The sequence below is a fragment of the Galleria mellonella genome, unplaced genomic scaffold (assembly GCF_026898425.1).
Source record: "Galleria mellonella isolate WM207_F2 unplaced genomic scaffold, CSIRO_AGI_GalMel_v1 utg312, whole genome shotgun sequence".
Lineage (NCBI taxonomy): Eukaryota > Metazoa > Arthropoda > Insecta > Lepidoptera > Pyralidae > Galleria > Galleria mellonella.
This window is the reverse complement of record NW_026442074.1, coordinates 3,372,975-3,398,601: the sequence shown is the minus strand read 5'-3', so window position 1 is coordinate 3,398,601 and position 25,627 is coordinate 3,372,975. Positions and strand designations below refer to the sequence as shown.

The following is a 25,627-nucleotide window of genomic DNA, read 5'->3' as shown; positions in this document are numbered from 1 at the left end:
ATAGAATACGTGATTTTCGTATATGTTTTTTATCTAATGGTGCAATCGATTTCATTTTATATTGAAATCTTTTCGTAATGTTTTTATATTTCTCTATGATAAGATCGGACGTGTTGATATAGTTGGAAGGAAAAATAATTGTATTTATTTAAATTTATATTAAATAATTTAATTTTAAATTTCATTATATATAAAAAAACTTATACACAAATAATTTTTGTGTAAAAAAATACTTTGTCACGTTCGTTTAGACTAATCTCCAAAACCGCTCATACCATATACTGTATATCTTTATTTATTTAATTTATATATATATATATATATATATATATATATATATATATATATATATATATATATATATATATATATATATATATATATATATATATATATATATATATATATATATATATATATATATATATATATATATGTCTGTAAGAGATTGTCTGTAACGATAAGACTGCCTTTTGTACCTTTATGTACATATTTTAATCTGTATTTTATGCTACTGTATTTCACTTAAATTGTTTTTATATCATTGCATATTTTTATGTTTCTGGTGCAATAAAGGGTTCAATAAATATATACATTTTCTATTTATTTACTCGTATTTAAATTTTAATACATACAATACATACATTGTTTATTCTGACGTGAAAAAGGATAATTTTTAATGTGTAGTGAAATTAGAAAGTATAGAGGAATAACGTCTTATTCAAAGGAATGGAGGAATGTATGAGGGACACCATTACCGTCATATTGTGATATCTATGATATTATATATATATCTATAGACGACTGTTAGCATTTTCCATTAGGTTTCTTATTTCATAAAACAATTGTAAATATTTTCATTAGGAAGACTTATAATATTTTGAAATCATCATCTTCATCATATCAGCCGTTAACTATCCATAGCTGAATATAGCCTCCTAGGGGGTTTTGCTAGTAGTTGCCACGCTTGGCAGGCGGGTTGGCAGTTAGGCTTCGGTGATGTTTTAAGAGGAACGTAGCTGCCCATCTCTCAATCATTAAGTACTCTTAGTCGCCGCTTACAATACCCACGGGAAAGGAAGTGTTGGTCCATTCTATGTCGGGACCACGCATCTAATATTTTTAAATACAATAAAGAAATATTGTGTGAATTTCGTCTTAGAGGAATACCACGAAATCTTGGAAAATTTTGTGGTATTCCTCTTTCAGGATTTTTTTATGCAACTTAGAATGGCAAACAAGCTGACGGTCCGCCTGATGGAAAATGGTAACCGTCGCCTATAGACATGAGCAGTACCGTGGATATAGCAGAATATACTGTTTCGCCTATGATACCCCCCATGCGTTGCCATTCCTGAAGACTTAGGTATTATTCCTCTGTACCCTGTAAATTCACTTTATTTCACGGAGATACAGACCATCTCTCTGATAACATTAATACGGATAATAAATACTACCTTTAATATTTATATAATAACCAAATTATATAAACCAACGGAACAATACGAACAATGAATTGTGCAGTTATCGCAATTTATTCATTTACATTACACGTGAACGTGACGGAGACGACTTTGATGTATTTTTTAATAGATGATCTTCGTAGCCTAGAGGTTTAATATGCCAGCTCACCTTCCAATGGTTGTAAGTCCAGCGTATACCATTAGCGCAGGCGGGATTACTATTTCCACCAAAAAAAAAAAAAAAATGGTTGTAAGTTCAATTCCCGTACAATACAAACATTTGTGTTCATGAGTCTGACAGTTTATTTTAGTCTGAGCGTTTTCAAGATACATACCTTTTTTCTAAAAAAAAAGTATTTAATTTTTTCTATCAGATGTCTAGTACTCACCGTACAAACGCTGCTTAGTTTAGAACTACTGGATAACGCTGAATAATATCATCATCATATCAGACTTTAACTGTCCACTGCTGAATATAAGCCTTCCTCTTGCGGAGGGGGGGGGGGTACCAGTATTCGCCACGCTTGGCTTAAACAAAACCCACAATTTTTTACAAAACTTTCGAATATGAATAAAGTCACATCAAGAGATCCCACAATGTTGAAACTGCCCATCTGCAGAACCACACTGTATCAACAAAACTGTGATATAATGACTATTAAAATATATAATAAAATACCAAAGTCAATAAGAGAACTTCCAGTAAGTCACTTTAAATTACGGTTAAAAAAATGGTTACTGGAATGCAATTTTTATTCAATAAATGACTTTTTAAAAAATTAAATGAATGTATGTAAATGTGTAATTCATTTGTATTGTATGACATTTGTTGTATTATTGACTTGTTATGTATTTGTTTTTGTTTAGTTTGTATTTGTATTTATTTAGTCTGCTACCGTTAGTATGTGTGCGGCTGCCAATATTTATGGATTGATCCTACTAGGCTATTAATATACGTAAGCCACTAAATTATAATACTAAATTTGCATGCCTTTAGATAAGGCGAAATGTGTAGATCTATTATATTTAAGACCATTATTATAACCACATTTCTAGCAAATAAATAAATTTTTATATAATATATATGCGGATTAGCAACCGCAGTTAAGCTTTGGAGATATTTTAAGAGAGAGGCTGCTGCCCATTCCTCACCCTCCCTTAGTTGCATCTTACTCTATATAATAGTGATATTTACTTATTCATTTTAGCTATGTTTTTCCGCCTTCTAGATTTATATAAATTATTTAAATTATTGGTATATGAGTAGTATTGTTAATAGTATCTCAAACAAATGAATGAATAAATTTCTGCGATAAACATGTAGATACATAAATAGAGGGATAAATATCTAATTTATCACTAAAAAAAAGTAACTATGCTGATTTTTTTCGGAGCGTAATCTACTTTTTCATTTGAATATATCGTGAAATTATTGGATCAAAATTGTTTTCTGCAATTAGTTGTACTTCGATATATAGATAGACTTTTTACTGTTTCCTCCAAAAGATTACAATAGTAAACTTAGTATAGATATAAACAATTACAAGAAATACATGAGAAACAAACTTATTTACATACTGATATATAATTCTATATAAGTGTATAAGTAAAAGCAAACTGAAATGGCAATGGGCTGGTCACATAGCTCGAAAAATTAATCATCGATGGGGAAGAGATGTTCTTGAGTGGCGATCCTGTACGAGTAAATGTAATGTAGGATAATCCACCACTACTACTACTAGATGGAGTGATGACTTCATATGCACTGCAAGGAGTCAGTATAGTGCAGGTGGCTCAAGATTGTTGCTTATTGCATTCTATGGGGGAGGCGTATGTTCAGCAGTGGACGGATAATAGCTGATATGGTGACGAGGATGAAAATAATGTAAAAACTAAGTGATTTTCTTTGGTAAATGAATACTTGAGATATACGGAATCGATTTGAAATTTTTAATAAAACTTATAGAGAAGGAACAAAGAACAAACACCGGCAACAACTGTGGTAAAACTAGTTATTTTAATTAAAAAATTAAATTACTGAATGAATTTTAATAAAGTTTCTATGGAATCAACCTAAAAGTAAATCCTTTAAGGCAAAAAAGTCCTAAATTGGTTAAATATCAGAGTTGTTGAGAAATGAGGTTACAAACATACAAAAGTAATTCAACCATATTTAGATCTGAATAAAGAAACTTTCAAATCAGTCTGGGCTGTATAGACTTTGTTTCCTTTGCCCATCTTTTTACCAAAAGTATTAATAAAAGAAAAGAGAGAAAAATGGCTCCCTTATAAATTGAATCAAATGACTGTGAGGTAGAAAATTATAATTTTCGAGTGAAAAATTTTTTGGAAACGAGGCATGAAAAGTAAAGAAGATAATAATAATAATAATAATTGCATCACCTCGTGTAAGCTGAAACTGATAAAAAGATAAAACATCTCAAGGCGGCTCACTCCCGAGAAAGATGCAGAAAAGAGGTACACTTAAATACTGCCCGCATAGTACGCCGGTTTCTCTCCCTAAACCCCGACTGAATGTGCTTCTGCCGGGAGTTAGTTTGTCATCTTCTCTCTTTAAGAGAGACGGTGTGAGTTTTGTTGATAACAGTAATAATTAAACATAATTTTCCTCTCCAGTACCAGCCTCTTATACATAACTCTAGTAGAAATAGTCGTAACAAAGGCGACGGACTGCCATTGAGAAAAAGTAGAAAAAATAACAAAAACAAATAAAGTCACGCGCGAAAAACCCATGACGTGTAAAATATCCTTTTTGTTTCAATTTATTTTATTATATAACGTGTTTAATCTCTTCCAGGAGACGATAACAAGATCATTATCTGTACAATAACACCTTTGGTATAAAAAAGAATGGATATAGAAAAACGGGTTTAAAACAATTGAATAACAAAACATTATGGTCGTGTGTAATAGTTTGTTTTTACAAATATCGAAAACGGTTCTAATTTTTTTGACAGTAAGTATAAGTTTTTTTATACAAACTACATTAGTTTTTTTGTATAATTAAGATAAAAGTTGTCTACGACCTTTTTCATGCCAAGTTTTAGTTTGGCGTTAATCATCTTGGTGTATAGACAAAGAGTATGAATGAGTAGATATAGTGATGCAACTTTATTTATACTACAAGGGTGGCAAACAATCATACAGTCCGACTGATGGTAAACAGTCACTGTAGCTTATACAGACACCTGCTATACTAGGGGTGTCAAGTGCACATTGCCAACTCTGAAGAAACTTGAATATACCCTTTTGAAGAATCCCATACTGTGTAGTCTTTAGGAAATACCTCAACTATGACAAATTCTCAGATATAGGTACAGCAGTTTAATTATAGAGTACAAAGCTATAACACCATAGTCCTCAGAAATAGCAACGCAGCAAGCTGTGTATGATGTACAATTGTTTACGGTGCTGGTCATATACAGCATCATATCAGCTCTTAACTGTCCACTGCTGAACATAAGCTTCCCCCTAGGGGCGTTTTGCCAGTAGTTGCCGCGCTTGGTAGGTGGATTGGCAAACGCAGTTAGGCTTTAGAGATGTTTTGAGAGGGACGCTGCTACGCATCCCTCGCCCTCCCTTAGTCGCCTCTTACATTCACTGGAATGAAAGGGATGGCCTATTCTATGTCGGAAGCACACGGATCATATACATAGACGACATTTACCACTCTTAGCTAGATTGCTATTATAAATGTCATAAAGAAAAATATTACGGCATTTTTAAATGGTCACGTACAGTGCGGTTTCAAAGGAATTTTCTATAAGTTTTTGTTTTCAAAAAGGGTATATTAAGGTTTCTTCAGGGTCGATAAAGCGCACGTGAACTGACGTGAACTTCTAGTGTTGCAGGCGTCCATAGGCTACAGTAAACGTTTACCATCAGACAGGCTGTATGCTTGTTTGCCACTTTTGTGGTATAAAAAAATTGTTCAACTGTTTTGCTTTTATGTAATTCGGAAAAGGTACCGATCAACTTATGGCATTCCCAAATCTAGCCATATATTAATAAACTACAGTAATTAAAGGTTAAGGTAAAAATAAAGGTCATAAGTAAATTTTCTTAATTTTTACGTTACTATTTATATGTACATACTACATTATATCCAATGGACTATTAGCTTGATTGCCATTTTACGATTTATAATAAAGATTTTTTTTTTCTTTTTCCAGGTTCAAATGTCACATGCAGTCAACTTGGGCTTAATCGCTGGTGATCTGAAGCCTCTCACGAATCCAATATCGATCAAGAAATACAATCGGCACTCCCCTATTTTTATTAACATTAATAGCAAATCAAATCCATTACCTTCATTACCTTTACCAAAATTACCATCGAAACCTCCATTTAAGTTTCCAAAACCTTCACTATTATCGTCGTCCAAGCTTCAAGTTCCAATCATTCCTCCTATTATAGTACCTCCAGTCATTCCAAAATTACCTCTTCTACCTCTATTACCTATATTACCTCCAATATTACCCCCGTTACCACTGGTACCTCCTGTATTGCCCAGAATACCCCCACTCATTCCTTCTATAAAGTTAAAGAAACTTTTAAAGCCCCTTAAATTCCCCATTTTAGGCAAAACACGTTTGCAGAAGGCTTTAGGTTCTGAAATAAATACTGTTACAGTTCCGTGCCCCAGTCTTGAAAGAAAAGATGATAAAATAAGTAAAAATATTGTGGACAAATTGACTGAATTAAAAAACAGAGGTACAATAACTGGTGCTGAATTTAGGAGAATATTAAAATGTATTATTTAGAATCTAGGGAAAGAGAACAAAAATATCAGAGACTGTATAAAAAACAAAGTATTTTTACTTACAAACTTATAGCTAGCTAATGTAATGTCGTATTCATTCTTGTTGAATGATATTAAATATTGGAATTGAGTATAAAAACAAACATATTAGATGAAATAAAATATTTTTATTAAAAATGTGAATCAATTAAGTTGTAATTTTTCCACTAATTAATACACATAAGTAGTAAGTAAGAAGTACTTCATTTCATTTTCATTTAAGAGTTTCCTCTTGTCGGTGCAACTAATTCATTAAACTAATTAAGAAGTACTTACGATAAACTATTTAATTTTTGAATATATGTAGATGTAAATAAACGAAATTAAATTTGTTATTTTGTTTCTTTTATATTGCCGTACAGTGTAAAATGCTTAAGTACACTTTTCTAATAAACTAGGCATTGCCCGCGGCTTTGCACTTATGGTGTCGTGTTTCCTCTTTAAGTTGAAGTTGTCATATTTATGACAAGACAGAGACAAGAGAAGATTTCCTCTCTAAGCGAATGCTTATGTTATAAAATAAATAATAAAATAAATAAATATAAAATAATGTACCAAATTCAAATTTACTTTATTAAACTTAGTAGTTTTGGCTGTGCGTTGATAATCAGTTTTTTTTTATAAACCGTAGGTGGCAAACAAGTATACAGCCCGCCTGATGGTAAACGTTCGCTTTAGCCTATAGACGCTTGTAATAGGTGTACGATGCCGACCCTGAGGAAACCTTAATGTATTCTCTTTGAAGAACCCCCTTAGGAAAAATTTCGCTAGGGAGCTCATTCCACAGCCTGAGCGTTGGCGAAAGAAAACTTCTTTGAAACCGCACTATACGTGACCATTTAAAAGTACCAAACAATGACACAGTCGCCTCATCTTCAAGTTAGGATATGTTATATTAAGAAAGGAAAAACAAGCAGCACAACTCAGTACATCCAGACTTGAGCCAGTTTTGAAATGTTTGTTTCTTAAATTACCTCGATCGAGAGCCTAAAGCTAAGAGATTGTTTGACATGGGACGCTATCTGGAATTGCTCGCAAATTATCCTGTCATATCGACTTTTAAGCGTTTCCTCCTGGTTCGTCATAATACTGTAACTTGAGGGGAGTAGGGTTTGTTAGTAATGGGGATTAGCATCCCCATTGCTAGCAATAAATCCAATTGGGTCGACCTCCACCCGATTCCACCTGGAAACTATCGTGACTAATTTATTGTTGAATTAATCACCATGGGTTAACTGACCTGCTTCATCTTCACCTATCATCCCTTACTGGTGCCCTGCCGGCGTATACCGTTAGCGCTGGCGGGGATACCATTTAATTATCATCCATTAAAAAAAATACTGTAAATTAAGGTCATCCTGAACTATCATACGTCACTGGTACTCATAATTTATAAGTATGCTATTGTACTGAATTCCAGATGTATTCATCACGATGAGCTAACCTGCCTTTTAAAGGGGAAAGGGATTGTAAGTAATGAGGTCTAATAGCCCAGCCCCAATACACCATATCAGGTCGATCTCCATGCAGTTCCCCTGGAAACCATTATAGTCAATTCTTGTCGAATTCATCATGGTGGTCCAATTAACCCGCATTCATTTTCACTTATCATCTTCCATTGGTGCCTTGTCGGTATACCGATAGCGCGGGCGGAGTTACCATTCTATTTTCACTCATTAAAAAACACCTGACCTTTCATTCTTACAGGCGCAGACTAGGTTACCATTTTAATAAAAAACACCTATTTATTTATCCTGTTTGCTCTATTGCGCAAGCGGGATCATTATTCCATTTTATTCTCAACAAATACATTTTGTTCCACAAAAACACTGATTTTGAACGCAAAAATTATTTATATTGTTTTTAGAATTAAAATACTAAAGCGATTTTGATAAAATATTTATTTAGTTAAAATTTTATCCTTTCTAATAAAACAATAAATTTCCAAACCGACTTATAAATGACAGAGTTATGAGGTAACAAACATAAAAAAATATAACCGAATTAGTCCTTCTTTTGTAAAATCGGTTAAAAAATAAAATCTAAGACAGTTACCAGAGAGAGACTTTGTACAAAAATCGATTGCTTGGGTACCTCTGTCCCATTCGTGTTTCTACCGTGAAGCAGTTGTGTTTGCATTACTGTGTTTCGGTTTGAAGGGTGGGATATGGCATGAATTTACAGGGCACAGAGGAATAACACCTGAGTCCTCAGGAATGGCAACGCATGGGGGTATCATGGGCGAAACAGTATACTCTGTTATGTCCATGGTACTGCTCATATCTATAGGCGACGGTTACCACTTTCCATCAGGTGGGCCGTCAGCTTGTTTGCCATTCTAAGTTGTATAAAAAAAAAGGTAACAATTAAAAATAATAAAATATGTGAATAAAATCATTTAATAAGTATTCCGATAAATAACTATCTACAGAGATCAATAACATTAACACTAGTAAATAATATAAATAAAATAGTAAGGAACTTTATATTGTATTATAATAAAACATAAAACTTACGAAACCTTCTCGTTTAATACAATGTTCTATGACTTATTTACTACCTATTTAAAATTAAAACCATTTTTATTGTTTAGCATGGGTAAATTCTTAGTTTTAGTTTTACATAATGCCAACTGGAATCAACTACCAGCAGCAGTATTTCCGAATCGATACGACAACATAATCTTCAAGAAAAGAGTATATTCCTTTTTAAAAGGCCGGCAGCACACCTGCAATGCCGCTGGTGTTGTGGGTGATCATGGACGACGGTAGTCACTTACCATCAGGTGAGCCGCATGCTCGTTTGCCCCTGTGTTGTAAAAAAAATTGCCAACGAAAGACGAGGAAAAAAGGATCTCAAGTGGCAAGCCTAAACACAGCGTAGGATGATCCCCCACTATGTGGAGCAATGACCTTAAATGCATTGCAGAGAGTTAGTGGACGCAGGTGGCTCAGGACTACTCTCTGTGGCAGTCTATGAGGGAGTCTATGGTTAATTAACAGCTAATATGATATTAATGGCAAAGTTAACGATTTAAATTTCACGGAAGCAGTGTTATCAGAAAGCGGGTCTCTCAACCTGTTTTTAACATCATTAAGCATGACGTATATTCTGAAATATTTTCCGTCGAGGCAAATAGTTGTGTAATGACACTCTTAATTTCATATCGATTGAGTGTGCGTCATCTATATCCTTGTAGGTCTATATTGTAAATTCACTCAATTAGTCCGATTTAAAATCTTTGGTGTCAGCCGTGATTACGTTGAGCCCTTATACAAACATGTCCTTGATTTTGGGGAAAAACTTGGTGAGCAGGTAGGTATAACGACACGGTTATTTGCATATCAACTAAGCATGCGTCATCTATATTCTTGTAGATCTATGGTCTAAATTCACTTAATTAGTTCGTTTTAAAATCTTTGGTGTCAGCCGTGATTACGTTGAGCCCTCGAACAAATATGTCCTTGATTTTGCGGAAAAACTTGATTAGCGGGTAGGCGAACGGCCGGTCTTGCGCGCGACACGTGAAACACGGCTCCGGGGTGCGCGGGCGCAGCAATGAGTGCTTCAACAAGATGCTGCCCTGAAAGAAAATTGTTTAGGCGTAAGCATCTAACTAAATCATTTTTTTACAAGACTTAGAATGGCAGGAGAGTTGACGGTCCACCTGATATTAAGTGGTAATCACATAATAGACATGATGGTGTTTTTTATTGGGTTTTGGTTTAGAAGCGTGCCCTTTAGCCATTATATATTTATAATTTTATTGATACTCATCTTGGTAATACTTAGTTTTCACTATTAAGGGGAGACTATACACCAGAGACTTTGTATAAAAGTCGATTGCTTGGGTACCTCTATCCCATTCCTTATCCCAGTCCATGTCCCAGTCCCAGATTAAAAATTGCGGATCGTCTTAAAAGATATTTCTTTTTTCCTATAAATATGACTGCATATAAAGTGCAATACAGTAAAGACACTTTTTTTATATATTTAAATTTGCATTAAATAAAACTGATAGTGATTCATAAAACGATCTACAATAAATACGTTTCTTTTATGCACGTGTTAGTTATTGCGTTATTTTGCTCAAGTAATGAATTTGTTAGAAAAGAAAGGGAAAGAGAGAAAAACAGAGAGATAAGTATAAAACTATGTTATTAAAGAGGTACGTAACGGAATTTTAAAATGATCAATTGCAATTGATTATTACTATTGATCTTAGATTTATATACTAATTGAAGTGATTAAGTGATGAATTTATCTCAGAATTTCGAAAATATACAATTTTATGAGAATATTATTGTAATACGTAATTACATAATGTTTCCTCCAAAAGATTGCAATAGTAATTATGTATATATGTCGTTAATAGCAATTATGTATAATTATTGTATGTCGATTCTGTTATAATTATACTTATTAGTATAAATTAAATATTCAACAGAACTGCGTCATAAATACTTTAAATTTAATTGTAAATCATCCATAATATAATAATTTCACTAAACTATCAAATTAAAATTGTAATTTTAGCGATAAATTTATTGTTTTTTTTTTTTATATTATTTAGAATGGCAAACAAGCTGACGGTCCACCTGATGAAAAGTGGTAACCGTCGCCTATAGACATGAGCAGTACCATGGATATAACAGAGTATACTGTTTCGCCCATGATACCCCCCATGCGTTGCCATTCCTGAGGACTCAGGTGTTATTCCTCTGTACTCAATAAATTCACGCCATATCCCACCCATCAAACCGAAACACAGCCATGCAAACACAACTGCTTCACGGTTGAAACACGATTGGGACAGAGGTACCCAAGCAATCGACTTTTGTACAAAGTCTCCCTCTAGTGAAATAATTTTTCAAAATTCACTTAATTGCCATTTTTTTTTTTCTTATTAAAAAAAGTCTAACCTGAGTTGCATTTATGACAGCCGCAAACAGAAGCAAGGTTACCAGTAGCGATTTTAACTTCATTCTCGTAATAATACTTCACAAATAAATAAAACACTAGGCCGCTCGCATAGCAACAGTTGACTAGCCACTGCATGATCCAAAACACCCTTTTACGGAAAGACTTGCAACATACACACGTTGTACAGATAAGATGGTGTATAATTGATTATTGAATAATCATAGCAATGTTTAAATGTAGAGACGCACTGACACTAGTGATGTGATCGAGTGACTAGTTACGACTATGATAAAATATTTGTCTAATTAGAAAAAAAAAAACAAATATGCATGGATGTACATTATTAATTAAATACTTACAGAACAGTGTTATTTTTCTAATATCGTTGAATGAGATGATTTTATAAAAGAAATTTGGAAATTATAATATATAACAGGTAAAGGAATAATGACAAATAAATATAGAAACCGTGCTGATGAATCATGCTTTTGACCTGTCCGATTTGAACTAATTTTAAAACAATAACAATAATCGGAACAATAAGTTTATTGTTTCATAATCAAAAGAAATGGTAACTCGGGACATAGTCAATGACCACTACATAATGTACGCAGAGACAATTATATTGTATAAAAAATCTCTTATCTATACCACAGATAATATAATACTATACTAGTATCTATACCAATATCATAAAGAGGAAATATTTGTTTGTTTGTTTATAACGGATAAACTTAAATTCGCCTATAAAAAGCTATATTATTATCGAGTAAAATATATATATTATTTTAGAAAATTCTTTCTACCTGTGAAAAACCGGACCAAATCGCCTGTTAATTGATATTCCCATGGAAATATAGAAGCAAAATTTTAAACTTTATTATAGGATAAATAACTAGGTCAATTTATAACAATTCAATTCTCAAAAATATACATTTCAAGTTGTTTTCTTTTACACGACTTAGAATGGCAAACAAGCGGACGGTCTACCTGATGGAAAATGGTAACCGTCGCCTATAGACGTGAACAGTACCATGGACATAACAAAGTATACTGTTTCGTCCATGGTACCATTGTGCACTAGTTTAAATATATTTTCATCAGTAATAGGAATATGCATATATATTTTATGCAAGTAGACAAGATTTCCTCATGAATACAATACATACACGTACAATGTTGAAATATGATAAAATAATATATTACATTCTTATATGACTTTAAATATATATTCTAATAATTATTAAGTTTAATATTGTTATTATTATTAATACAGGAAAATAGAATATATAAATAATTTTTATTTATTAACTAGCTGTTTCTCGCAGTTCTTTTTCTGTTAAGTTAGCATATAACTTAGCTACCCATTTAGTAAAAGTAAAATTAACAAACATTCATCCATACATTCACAGAAAATTTTGTGTTTATAATATATAGTAAGTTTAAAATGTAATTTATTAATAAATTAGTAATTAATTTCACTTAAACAGATTTTTCTAAGTTATGAAAAATATTTTTAATAGCTACTAAATAGTTATTCAATTAGCTGACTAGTTATTATCGAATGAGCGCATCACTAATTGCCAGTCAAATTGCTGACACAACCGTTTCATCCTAATAACAATTATTACGTGATCGATCGTGGATCGCGGCGGACGCGATAAAATGCATCGATTGTTGTGAATAATCGGATATGTACCGATACGTGGCTGTGGCGGTGTTGGTGGTGGTTGGTATCGAATATTATGAATCGATTGCGAAATATCTTGATGTTGTAATTGGACGTGTTTGTGTTATCTATGTGTGATGTAGCATCTAGAGGAGGAATACATGTGCATGAAAGTGGACGAAGAGAGTATCAGATACATAGTGTGCAATTTTGAGCGGTATGAAAAAATTCAACAATAAACTCTTCGCTGTTAAACATAGGCCTCCCCATATTGGCTTTTGCCAATAGTTGTCACGCTTGGTAGACGAATTGGCAGTCGCAGTTAGGCACTTGTGATGTTTTAAAAGAGACTGCTGCTCATCTCTCGACCATTAAGTTCCCTTAGTTGCCTCTTACGACACCCACGGGAAAAGAAGGGGTGGCCCATTCTATGCCGGGACCAGAATATGGGCTTTACAAATATACTGTTGAATAAATATTTAAGTTATGCACAAATAATGACTCTAAATATGTATTCCTATGCAAAAGTTTATCCAAATCTGTCCAGCAACTAAGGAGTGATGATATAGGTATAAACTAAATCTCTATGATTATAGATACGCTTTAATTTTTTTAAATATAAGTTAAAATTGCAAACAAGCTGACGGCCCACCTGATGGGACGTAGTAACTGTCGCCTATAGACATGAACAACTACAGGCGTCATAATTTGCTATTCTTTTATTTATTATTTAATTTCATGAAGATTGAAGTAATATCATTGTATAGTGTAATTTCTATTTTATTTATTAGTTAATTTTATATTTTCGCGTCGTTTACACATATTTTGAATACACTATTGGGACTTAACGTGTTGTAATTTTTTTGTAGGTAAATAGTACATGCTTACATTTACCTAAATATTACATTATACCTATATATTACACATTAAATCCCGATAGTATATTTAAAGTATTTTATTTGTTACTTAGTTGTAACCTTATGTGTATATAAGGAAATTATATAAAAAAACAACAAATATAGATAAACATTTATTTAAAAAAGTATTAAGCAATAATAAAATAATAAACAAGGTGTTTTATAAATGAATGGTAATTGAATGGTAACCCCGCCTGCGCTAACGATATACGCAAGCGGGGCACTATTGAGGGATGATAGGTGAAAATGAAAAGACAGGTCAGTTAGCCCATCATGATGGATTCACTTAGAACTGTGCACGACGGTTTCCAGGGAGAATCGCGAGGAGGTCGACCTACTTACACCCTGTATTGCTAGCATTAGGGTTACTAATCGCAGTTACTAACAATCTGTTCTCCTTCTACAAAAAAAGTCTTAAGTCACATGAAATAAAATCGGTTAAGAGAAAGTTAGACTCGCAAAATAGTGTTCCGTATATCTCTATAAATCAAAAATATTATATCGATTTTTTAGAAAACATACTTCAGTTGAAATAAATCGAAGTGGTAAATCAGTACAAAAATGAAAACTTACATAACCTATTAACAGTCAAACAAGTAGATAGACCCAACGCACGTATCTACATATTTTACGGAACTTATTTTAATTCAATTCAGTCCCACGAATCTCTCATTTCACTGGAAAATAAAAGCAAAACATCATTTTGTCAAAATTTCTCTTAACGGGATTGGTGATATTTGGTCTCTCCACATTTCACCAAATACCACCAAGGTAAATGGGGGCCTAAAGTTAAAAACTTCAGGTTCAGTGGTTCCCGAGTAAATTGACTATGATAGACGGACAGATAGACAGACACGCGAGTGATCCATTTTTCCTTTTGAAATACGGAATCCTAAAAAATACTTTTCATGAATGAATAATAATAATGAATATGGAAAACAATATCCTAATGGGAAGATTTTAATTTCAAATACCTAATTACTTAATTAATCAAGTACTTAATTATATGTTATTCTCTAAACATACATCTAGCGTTATAACAGATCATCATTATCTTCCTACCCTTATCCCAGAGGGAGACTTTGTACAAAAGTCGTTTGCTTGAGTACCTCTGTCCCATTCGTGTTTCAACCGTAAAGCAGTTCTGTTGGCATGGCTGTGTTTCGGTTTGAAGGGTGGGATATGGCGTGAATTTACAGGGTACAGAGGAATAACACCTGAGTCCTCAGGAATGGCAACGCATGGGGGGTATCATGGACGAAACAATATACTCTGTTATGTCCATGGTACAGCTCATGCCTATAGGCCGTCAGCTTGTTTGCCATTCTAAGTTGTATAAAAAAAATCCCAATTATTATTTGAGGTCGGTGTAATATGGTTTTATCCATAATAGAAAAAGATTTGGCCTCCTCTTTGGGAATGCATTTGTTAGTGGTTTCCATCGCCTACGGTATAGAGGAAAGGATTAAGAAAGAAAGGAAGGGAACGTTGGAAATGCGTAAAGGAAATTTATAAATGAGAGAAATAAGGGACTTATGTGGGAAAGGAAAGGGGGAGGGGGATACTGCAGTTGCGGAAAGGACTGGGACACTGCAGCGGCTCGGGAGGCCGGGGTCGCATACCCGTATGCCCTTATTCTAGAATCGGCCAGATTTCTAGAGAAGAACACCCCTGATACATTAGCGTTATAACAGATATAGGTATAAGGATACACAATAAAAATTGACTCCCACAACAAAAACTGACTTCAATTGTGACAAAACTAGTTATTTTCATTTAAAAACTAAAGGACTGAACCTTTTAATACAATTTCTCTGTGACTAAACTGTAAATATGTCGTAGTAGATAAAAAAATAATTTTCCAAATCGGTTTAGAACTGACGGAGTTATCAGCTAATTAATTTAAAAAATATACAACCTAATTGGGAATATCTTTATTTTTGAAGTCGGCCGAAAAAAGACATCTCTCTTCACCAACCGACATATTTTTTTTGTATTAAGGAACCCTAAAAAGACAATGACGGTTTGACCTAAATTAAAACTCTTACTCACTTGATTAATAACGAACCAAATTTCTTGGAAACCCTTACAACGAAACCCTGATAAGAGTGTATTCATTTACAAATGTATGGAAGGATTACTACTGTATGTGATTGACCTTAGTGTTAAGGAATGGTGATAATGACACGCACACACACACATATACTCACACACGCACGGATACGCACACATGCACGCGCACGCACACGCACACGCACACACACATCACACACACACAGTGAGAGAGAGAGAGAGAGAGAGATTTGTATATAAAAACTAATATTAAATATTTTTACACAGTTACATCTATTTTGAAAAAGCTTACTTGAGAAGAGACTAGACTCCATGACAAAGTGTGGACTCTAGGATAACTTCTACACTGGTTGGTTTTTTTTTTCACGCAACTTAGAATGGTAATCAAGCTGACGGCCCACCTGATGGAAAGTGGTAACAGTCGCCTATAGACATGACCATTACCATAGACATAACAGAGTATACTGTTTCGCCCATGATACCCTCCATGTGTTGCCATTCCTAAGGACTCAGGTGTTATTCGTCTGTACCCCGTAAATTCACTGCCATATCCCACCCTTCAAAACGAAACACAATCGTGTAAACACAACTGTTTCACTGTAGAAACACGAATGGGACAGAGGTACCCAAGTAAACGACTTTCGTGCAAAGTTTCCCTCTGGCAAATAAATAAGTAAACAGTCTATTCATTCTGTAATGTCCATGAGACTACAGGCAATGATAACTATTGTGTACAAAATCGGCTATTATCTTATTTGCAATTCTAAATTGCATTGCTTTTAAATTGTACTGTGTTTTTTTTTTATACAACTTAAAATGGTAAACAAGCTGACGGCCCACCTGATAGAAAGTGGTAACCGTCGCTATAGACATCAGCAGTACCAGTGTTACCTTATATTTTATTTAAATGCAATCTGCCAGATTGTAAAATCACTGTAAATTATTTCAGATGGACCTAAATGCTGTAACGGCGCCACCACCACCACCAGTTCGTTTAACTATTGATTGTGGCTCCAAAGAAAAGGTTAGTTATTTTCGGATCCTATTATCACAAGTCTTTCTTTCTATTTAATGGATAGCATCCTAACTATTATTATTACCACTAATTTCATTATTAAATTTATTTCAAAACTTTCATAATCATCATCATTTCGGCCGTTACCTGTCCACTATTAAACAGGCATACACGTTTTAAAACTTTACTACAATTTTATATATTATAATTCACTTATAACTTCCGCATCTTTTTAATGCGTAAACACTTTTTTTTTTTATTAAATAATATATCAAGATACATTGTATGCGTAAGTATACAGAACACTGATAAAAAAACGAGTCAGCTAATTCGATAATTAGCTGACAAAAAGATGACCCGTTTTAGAGACGTGATGCTCTATCTATATAATCTATTATATAACTATTTATTTTATCATGAAAAGAGTGAAAATAAATGTAATCTTATATTGTTTTACTATTACAGGGATCACTGCTTGGTTTGAATTTAAAATCTAAATCTTACACCAAAGGCTACTTAGACAGTAGGCGAGACAGTTTAGATGTGGACTCATTTTGTGACTTAATACACGGAGCCATTCCTGATGCAATCCGGGATGGGAAAATCGTATTAGAAGATTCAGAGTCAGACCAGGACAGCTTTGAAAATACCCATGTACCTATATCTCTTCCTCCGCCCAAAGGTTTTATTCCAGATATTCCATTACCAAAATTCAAAGTTCCAAAACTGGGAATTCCAAAATTCAAAGTGCCAAATTTGAGAACAACTCTCGACGGTCCATTGTCGCCACCCAAAGTGGGGTCAGCTATGTTGTTTACTAGACCAAAAGATTACGAAGAAGAATCAAGTGCGGAGAGATTGGAGAAATTCAGGAAGGGAGTGCAAAAGATGTTACACGTAGTTAAAGTACTCGGAGAGATCGACCAATATATTTCAGAAAGAACTAGAATAGTCGTGGATAAATTGTCTAAGACGTTTGCTGAATAATTTTTATATTTTGTGATATTAGTACCTCTTTATTTAGTGATATTTAGTTTTTTTTTATGTTTAGAATTAGTTTTTGTATGTTTTTTTAATTAAAATTAAACAACTTTATATTTTTGTCTTACTTATTAGAAAATTCCATGGCCTTTGAAATTTCTGTTTCATATTAAAAAAATCTATTTTTTAAATAATACAATTTTACCACGTGTCAATACACCTCTTCCAAAAATCTTGAGGATGGGAATTAAATGTCCTTTGTGTTATTGTCATTAAATCCATCTCCAAACCCTAACTGCTGTTGCCAATCCGCCTCTTAATAGGAAGAAGTCTATGTTTAACATTGGAAAGTGGCTTTATGATTTTAATTTAAAATAAGGATGTTATCTCATTCTCAACTAAGGAATATTTTGAAATAAAACAATTTATACTATAGAAATATATTTATTTTCCCCACAATATGTCAAGACACCAATGAGCTATTATTTACCAGATAATATTCAGTCATAATTTAAAACAATAACAAAACTTGGTTCTAATCAGTCCACCCCAACACCCATTATAACATTTAACCTTCCATCATGAACGTGTCAGCGTTGGTTATGTAAGTCTCACAGATGTTCTTTCTATTGAAAGCTTCGAGCAGTTCCACAGGCAGGTGCCTATTGATAAGGTTAGAGCATCGCAGATCTATAGAAACATGCGCGAGGGGTGTATCAAGGTTATACACTATGACCGGCTTCTGGGAGTACTGTTGTATTGTATTTCGTAGAGAGTGATTTGCAGATGCTTGCAGCAGCACAATTTGCGACTGCAATGCGTACGGTTTGGGTTTATATTGCCTTAACAGTGATATACGTGTATATGCTTCTTCGATGTTAGCACGGGCGTACTGTGCCGAATGAGGTACATGGCCCAATAACGTTCTAACACAAGCATCATTCTTCTCTCGCCAAGTTGAGTACTGATGAAGGTCCATTTGGACTCCAGCGGTGGTAGTGCCGCCCATGAGGGTGAACATGTGCTGAGTGATGGCATCTTGTAGTTCCTCCTCCGTTTTATATTCGCTCAACTCGTCTTCGAGCATTTCCAGGAAATCCTCAGGACTTGCGCCCACGCAAAATACCATGCCAGTCAAACCTGCCGTGAAAGATTTATTTCAAAGTTAAAATAAAAGTATTAAATTGTTTTGAATCTAGATTAAAGATTATTATTTACATTTTTAACGTTTTTAAAAGGCTGCAAAAGAAATTCTAGATTTAGTACCATAGCATGTATTTGAATTATTTGAACCATTACTAGTATAATTTGTGTGATTGTTAATATATTTAATAAATTTAAAAGACATGGTTAGATAAGATGGACGAATTACCATTTCTCCTTACCTTGTTTTTCAATAATCTTTGCTATCTCCAAAGCTATTATTACTCCACTTTCGTAGCCCATTAAGTAAAAGGTGTCTTTCAAGCCCGCTTTCTTTAGTAACACCTGGAACATGAATTGTTGACATGAAAATAAAATTAGGCAATAGAACTACATAATAAGGAAAGTCATGGACTATCATTCCCTAAAAATATTTCTAAGTTTAATTTATTTTTAATTTTTATTGACAATTACCTTACCACTTAACAAAAAAGGTGATCATCACCATCTTTGTTGTTTGCCATCTTTGTGGTATAGAAAGAAAGTAGCTATTAGCTTATTCGCCATTTAAAATAACATAAATAATCTATCGTCCGTTAAATATTTCATATCTACCTTGGCATATCTTTCGGCCATTTCAGGAACGGTCTCGCCGATACAATCCAATCCCTGTTGGAGCACTAACGCCGGCAGCTTGAGTCGATCGCACAGTTTGTGCAGCTTATAGCGATGACCTTCAAGTCCTGGCACGCAGCACATGTAGGTTTGCGTTGTGTCCAATTCATCTTCTCGCTACAAAGATAGATAAAAAATATACTGATATTTATTATGTCCTGGTAAGTATAATCCGACTAAAACATTGTCAGAGACATTTGACGTTTGCTCCACTCATTCTTACTAGTTCTTATAGTAATATTATTTTGCCCGCTACTTCATCACCATCATCATCACATTATACCGTTAACCATCCACTGGTGAATATAGGCCTTTCCCTATAGAAGTATTTTGCCAGTAGTTACCACGCTTGGCAGGCGGGTCGACAACTGCAGTTAGGTTTTGGTGATATTTAAAGAGGAACGCTGCTGCCTATCCCTTAAACATTTTCTTAGTAGCCTTCTATGACACCAACGGGAAAGTGTGGGTGGGATATGGCAAAAAAATTACAGTCTTTAAGAATGATGGCAACACATGAGGGGTATAATGGGCATCACATCACATCACATCACCAGAGGGAGACTTTGTACAAAAGTCGATCGCTTAGGTACCTCTGTCCCATTCGTGTTTCTACCGTGAAGCAGTTGTGTTTGCATGACTGTGTTTCGGTTTGAAGGATGGGATATGGCGTGAATTTACTGGGTACAGAGGAATAACACCTGAGTCCTCAGGAATGGCAACGCATGGGGGGTATCATCGGCGGAAACAGTATAGTCTGTTGTGTATACTACTGCTCATGTCTATAGGCGACGCTTACCACTTTCCATCAGGTGGGCCGTCAGCTTATTTACCATTCTAAGTCGTATAAAAAAAACTGTAATGCCTATGGTGTGGTTCATATATATAGATGACAGTTACCATTTTCAGTAAAATAGACTGTTAACTTGTCTGCCAATTGTAGCATAAAAAATGTATTGTGTTTTATCCATGACGCTGTTCATATCTATAGATGTCAATTACTAGCGTGCGTCAGTTTATCTGCCATTCAAACTTGCATAAAATATTGCTGACAAAAAAGACTTAAGACTATGTGAAACTCACCATAGTACTGCTAGCGAGGGTTGGTATAGACACCATTTCGGTGGTAGCGAGAAGCTCATCCGAGTCTACGTATGAGAAAAACGTATGCAGACCCTTGACCTTCTTTAATTCTGATGGAAACAGAACTTCTTGTAGCTCTGCGATCCTGGTAAGTATAATATAGTTTTTAGATGGTTACATAAATAAATAAATAGGGGGGAAAGGGATTGTTAGTAATAGAGACTGAGAATCCCACTGCTAGCAATATACCCAACCAGGTCGACCTCCTCGCGGTTCCCCTTGGAAACTATCATGGTTAATTGCTGATGAATTCATCATGATGGGCTAACTGGCCTGTTTTCATTCTCATCTATCACCCTTCACTGGTGCTCCGCCAGCGTATTCCGTTAGCGCAGGCGGGGTTACCATACCATTTTCACCCATCAAAAAAAAAATAGATAAATAAATCAAAACTTTGTTGGACATTTTTTATCGTTTATATAAGGATTTTTTTAACACTACTATAATAGATTATTCCCCTCCCACTCCTTTCTCTAATTTATTAAAAGTATAATAACGTTTCAAAGATCGTTCTCGAGAGCATTTTAGCTTAAGATATATTATAGCTTTCTTTATTCCTTGTCAAATATCGCAAAGGTCATGAATTCGAATCAGACAGTCACATTTAGCGTCAATTTAAAATTCTGACCAACTCTCTGGTGATTGAAAACACCGACAATAAACCAAATTGATGGCAATTAGCTTGCTTTCTGCCATGTTGGATATTTTTATACTCGACGAAATGTGGGCATATCGAATATTACGTTTACCACAACTTAAACGTTGACTGCCTCTGACTACTCTATTAGATATTGTAGGCATACGCATATTTTTATTGTTCTAAAATACATTTGTTACGTATATAATAAATCATCAATTACTTCTGTATTGTTAAAGATGGTATACGCTCTTCGTCGTATGAAATGTTATACGTGTCACTCAAGTAGCAGGAAATTGCTGTCAGCTTCTCATCTTGAACCTTCAGGTCCTGAAGTGTTGTTGTGGGCTCGACATTGGGTGGCAAATTAATATCTGAAAATAAAATTTATTAAATTAGACTAGAAATCACCTTTTCTTATTTAGACCATTAATCGATAAACAATTCTCTCTCTAAATTTTAGTATTCTATCGAAAAGAACCGGCAGTAAACTCAGGATTTATAATTATTTTTAATTTACTTTGTTTATTATAAAATACACAATTGGACACAGCTTTATTGATAGTAATTTGTATGATCCACATCATACAAATGCAGATGGCTCGAGACAGTTTATGGGGGAGGCCCATATTCAGCAGTGAATGATTAACGGCTGATATGATGATGATAATGATGAGATCATACAAATATCATACAAATACTATTAATAAAACTGTAACATATGCCAAAGTTTGTCTATCAAAAGTTTGTACCTACGTATATTTACTTACTATCATTAGTTAGGCTTCCGTGTTGGTTTCATATTTTGTCATGATTGAAATATTTTTTTTTATTTATATTCACCATATAAATAAAGTAAACATACCAGCGATAGCTACAATCTGCTGCAGTAGTGAAGGTGGCGGTACTGGTCGGGCATACGCCTTCAAAACTGGGAGTGCAGTCCGCAATGCACGCTCCGTTACATCTACACCGCTACGCCAGGATATCGTATCTGGAGTGCTGGGGACATCTTTCTGTATATGAAATGAAAAAATAATGTTACATATCCAATCGAACTTTCAGAATATAAACTAAGTAAGTTAGCGCGGGCAGGGTTACCATTCCATTATTATCCAGAAAAGAAAATAGGATAGAGGTACCCAAGCAGATGACATTTGTATAAACTCTCCGTCGGTTACGTCTTATCGTTCAACTTTTTTCATTTGTCACTTACTCGTAAATATCTCTTTCGTCTCTCTTCCCTATCTCTCTCTCTCTCTTTCGCATTTTAAAATGTACGTTTATATCAATTTGTGTATTACTCACTTTGGCGATAGGTGGTATAGTTAGTTTGGTGGCAGGCAGATTGTTGGCGGCGCGAACCAAGCATGTCTCCTGTCCGCTACCGTTGGTGTTCACCACACAGAAGTACCTGTCGTCAACAGTAGCATTATCACATATCTATAATCCATTGTTTTGTACTAAGCACTAATCTTTGCCTGCGACTTCATCTGCGTGACCGGAATATGTTCACTAACGAGGGTAAAAAGTAACTACATATCACGTGCTGATTTCAATGACCTCCTACACGCAGTACGCAGTACTGCGCACACCAAAAGATTAGTAGATTTTTTTATAATACAAGGAGCAAACGATGGCTCACCTTATGGTATGTGACTACTGTCGCCCAAGAGCACTCGTAACACCAAAAGCACTGTAGATACGCTGCCGGTCTTTTAAAAAGGAATATATTCCTTTTTTAAAGTTTACGATGTCGTATCGTTTCGGAAATACTGCTGCTGGAAATTGATTCCAGAGAGTAATTGTGCGTAGAAGAAAGTGCCTTGGAAAATGCACGGTGGAAGACCATCACTAATCTAGTTAGTAGGGATGGAACTTTAATTTATGCCAGGTTGAATGGTGGTGAAAATTAACAGCAGCAGATATTAATCCGAACAATTCCTCAGAACACTCCCCAATTCATATTCATTTCAGATTTATACCTCTGTCGAGTTATTAAACTTTGAGATTCTCTTTCCGGTTTATTCCCTCCTATATAGCAAAAAACTTCGTATCTTGGTCATGTACTTAGACATGACAGATATAATTTGGTGGCAAGAGATGAGTTGGTCACAGAAAAAATTTTGATTCCGCAAAATCTAGGAGTAGATGAGCATTGCAAATTGATAAGGCAGATTTTCTTCACTAATTAGAGAGAAGCTTTAAAAACACAAATAGAAAGATACATACTTCAGTGATGGGCACAATTTCCTCGAAACCGTGTCCAAATATGACAATTTGTTCTGGTCCGTTTTGTCGGTTGTGGCCATCACATATATGCCTTCTACGCGCGCCATCTTGTTGCTGTTTTCCAGTAAAGACTGGACACCGGTCGAAGAGCTCACATCTTCAGTGGAAACTTGAACTTCTATGCCTTTCGCTTGCCATGACCTTGAGACATTAAATAATTTAAAATTTTATTCTACGAAAAAAAAAACACCAATTTCAATCGCAGCAAAATTAGTTATTTTGATTCATAAACTAAACTATTAAATTGATTTTGAAAACATTTCTATAGGACGAATCTTAAAGTATGTTCAATAAAATATCTTAAAGTATTTCAAATAAAAAAAAAGAATTTTCCAAATCGGTATATAAATAATGGAATTAAAAGGTAACGAACATAAAAAATATAATCGAACCGATTTCCTTCTTCTTTTTAAAAGTTGGTTGACAATAGCTTTACCCATAGCCTTTTCATGAAATTATATTTTAATTCCAATATTGCATCAGGTATTAGATCCCATATCAGATATCAGATTTATATAATACTCAATTTCGTCTGGGATTTCCTCTACATGACTGGGATATGGTCTATATCATTCCCAAATGCTAAATTCGAAATTGTTGATTATAATAAACAAACTCACTTTTATGTTTGCAACAATATTAAGAATGCAGATTTAGTAAATTTTATATAGGATTTGATTTATATAAAATCATTCAAATATTACGAACACATCAAAAGTAATCAATGTAAAATAATTACGAGTTTACTATAACCAAATCGTCATAGTCGTAGAATACAGACGGATCTGACAAATATTACATATATAGATCCGTCAGTATTCTACGACTATGACGATATAATAATATGGATCTTGATCCAAATTTTATTACGGGATAGGCAGAAAAACTGATCGTCTTTGAAAATTCACTATTTTCATAAATGATCTCTTGAGTTCTTTGACGAATTTGCCTCTTTTAGACAAACGTATCTGGTCATGACAAAATGTTACTTACTGAACTCTATAAAATACGTATGATGAAACAGATGAGAAGTGCAAACGTAGTTTCGTCGCCCCGCGGCTCACCAGTCTTTCGGCCCACTGTAGCCCAAAGAAGTCATCGTCGCAGAGTACTAGATGAGAATATTCCGGGGAACACTTTATCCTGCATGAAATGGAAAGAATTCATAATATAAATGACTAACGAGAAAACGGATGCTAATTGGTATGAACAAGTTATGAGAAGGATTGAGGATTAAGTCTCACAAAGAATGATTCGTTTGAAGCAACTTAAGAGAAGGACTCAAAAAAGTCGATGGATTGTGTGAAAGAGGTTATACGCACAGAGTAAGAAACAACCAATGATCCAACACACTTGTTAACATGCCCTGAATGTTTTGATGAATATGGTAGGCCATCAGCTTGTTTGTCATTCAGATCGCATAAAAATATGCTTAGTTCATATGATTGTGTACTAGGAAATCATAAGACTATTTTATTTTGATATAGACATAAGCATAACAACGATAAATACCTGGGCTGCGCTTGGAATGAGTCGCAAAGCCGCAACAGCACGCGTCCGCGGTGTCGACTAGCGCCCAGCAGGCGGAAGGCTCGCGCGGCCTCCTGCGCTCCGTACGTGATGCGGGACAATGGGCGCACGTATCCACGCTCTATACCTTCGCTTATCATATATTGGATGCTCTGGAATATCAAATCATCATTGACGGATTGACTTTAGTCGAGAATGCTCGATTATATTTGGAATCATCGGGACCCTTAATAAGGAGCGGTCGTGATGTGAGCACGAGCTTGACTAGTCTAATAAATTTTTTATAGGCTACATCGTAATAATTTATTAGGAGTCCCATAACAACCTAACTTATGTAACACTACTGT

At 34.5% G+C, this 25,627-nt stretch overlaps 3 protein-coding genes across 4 annotated transcripts in view; 2 read left to right on the top strand and 1 right to left on the bottom strand.

Annotated features, from left to right (window-relative positions):
- Positions 1-4,287: 4,287 nt before the first annotated feature.
- Positions 4,288-6,599, top strand: LOC116412848 (RNA-binding protein 12). Its single transcript, XM_031908419.2, has 2 exons — positions 4,288-4,440; positions 5,657-6,599. Exons 1-2 carry the CDS (start codon positions 4,381-4,383, stop codon positions 6,245-6,247), a joined length of 651 nt encoding a protein of 216 aa, XP_031764279.2. The 5' UTR covers positions 4,288-4,380; the 3' UTR covers positions 6,248-6,599.
- A 6,229-nt stretch (positions 6,600-12,828) lies between these two features.
- On the top strand, positions 12,829-17,898 carry LOC113519297 (uncharacterized). The gene is made up of 3 exons (XM_026904358.3): positions 12,829-12,937; positions 16,817-16,891; positions 17,348-17,898. The coding sequence occupies exons 1-3, from the start codon at positions 12,902-12,904 to the stop codon at positions 17,867-17,869; spliced, it is 633 nt and encodes a 210-aa protein (XP_026760159.2). The 5' UTR covers positions 12,829-12,901; the 3' UTR covers positions 17,870-17,898.
- Positions 17,899-18,287: 389 nt separating this feature from the next.
- LOC113513894 (fatty acid synthase-like) overlaps positions 18,288-25,627 on the bottom strand; it is a 30,299-nt gene continuing 22,959 nt past the window's right edge. For both annotated transcript variants that reach the window (XM_052895933.1, XM_052895934.1), the window contains exons 31-40: positions 25,263-25,432; positions 24,744-24,893; positions 23,691-23,891; positions 22,767-22,872; positions 22,324-22,474; positions 21,682-21,832; positions 20,762-20,906; positions 19,622-19,798; positions 19,249-19,351; positions 18,288-19,003 (exon numbers count right to left, since the gene is read on the bottom strand). In XM_052895933.1, coding sequence (XP_052751893.1) covers positions 18,432-19,003; positions 19,249-19,351; positions 19,622-19,798; positions 20,762-20,906; positions 21,682-21,832; positions 22,324-22,474; positions 22,767-22,872; positions 23,691-23,891; positions 24,744-24,893; positions 25,263-25,432 — 1,926 coding nt within the window. In that variant the 3' untranslated portion in view covers positions 18,288-18,431. The remainder of the gene's footprint in view (positions 19,004-19,248; positions 19,352-19,621; positions 19,799-20,761; positions 20,907-21,681; positions 21,833-22,323; positions 22,475-22,766; positions 22,873-23,690; positions 23,892-24,743; positions 24,894-25,262; positions 25,433-25,627) is intronic.

What these genes read in the sequence shown, in the direction of transcription:
- LOC116412848 (XM_031908419.2), top strand. Translation starts at nt 4,381, where the DNA reads ATGGTCGTGTGTAATAGTTTGTTTTTACAAATATCGAAAACGGTTCTA. An exon ending in CGGTTCTAATTTTTTTGACA is followed by an intron (nt 4,441 to 5,656) that starts GTAAGTATAAGT and finishes TTCTTTTTCCAG; the next exon opens with GTTCAAATGTCACATGCAGT.
- LOC113519297 (XM_026904358.3), top strand. Translation starts at nt 12,902, where the DNA reads ATGTACCGATACGTGGCTGTGGCGGTGTTGGTGGTG. An exon ending in CTGTGGCGGTGTTGGTGGTG is followed by an intron (nt 12,938 to 16,816) that starts GTTGGTATCGAA and finishes AAATTATTTCAG; the next exon opens with ATGGACCTAAATGCTGTAAC. An exon ending in ATTGTGGCTCCAAAGAAAAG is followed by an intron (nt 16,892 to 17,347) that starts GTTAGTTATTTT and finishes TTACTATTACAG; the next exon opens with GGATCACTGCTTGGTTTGAA.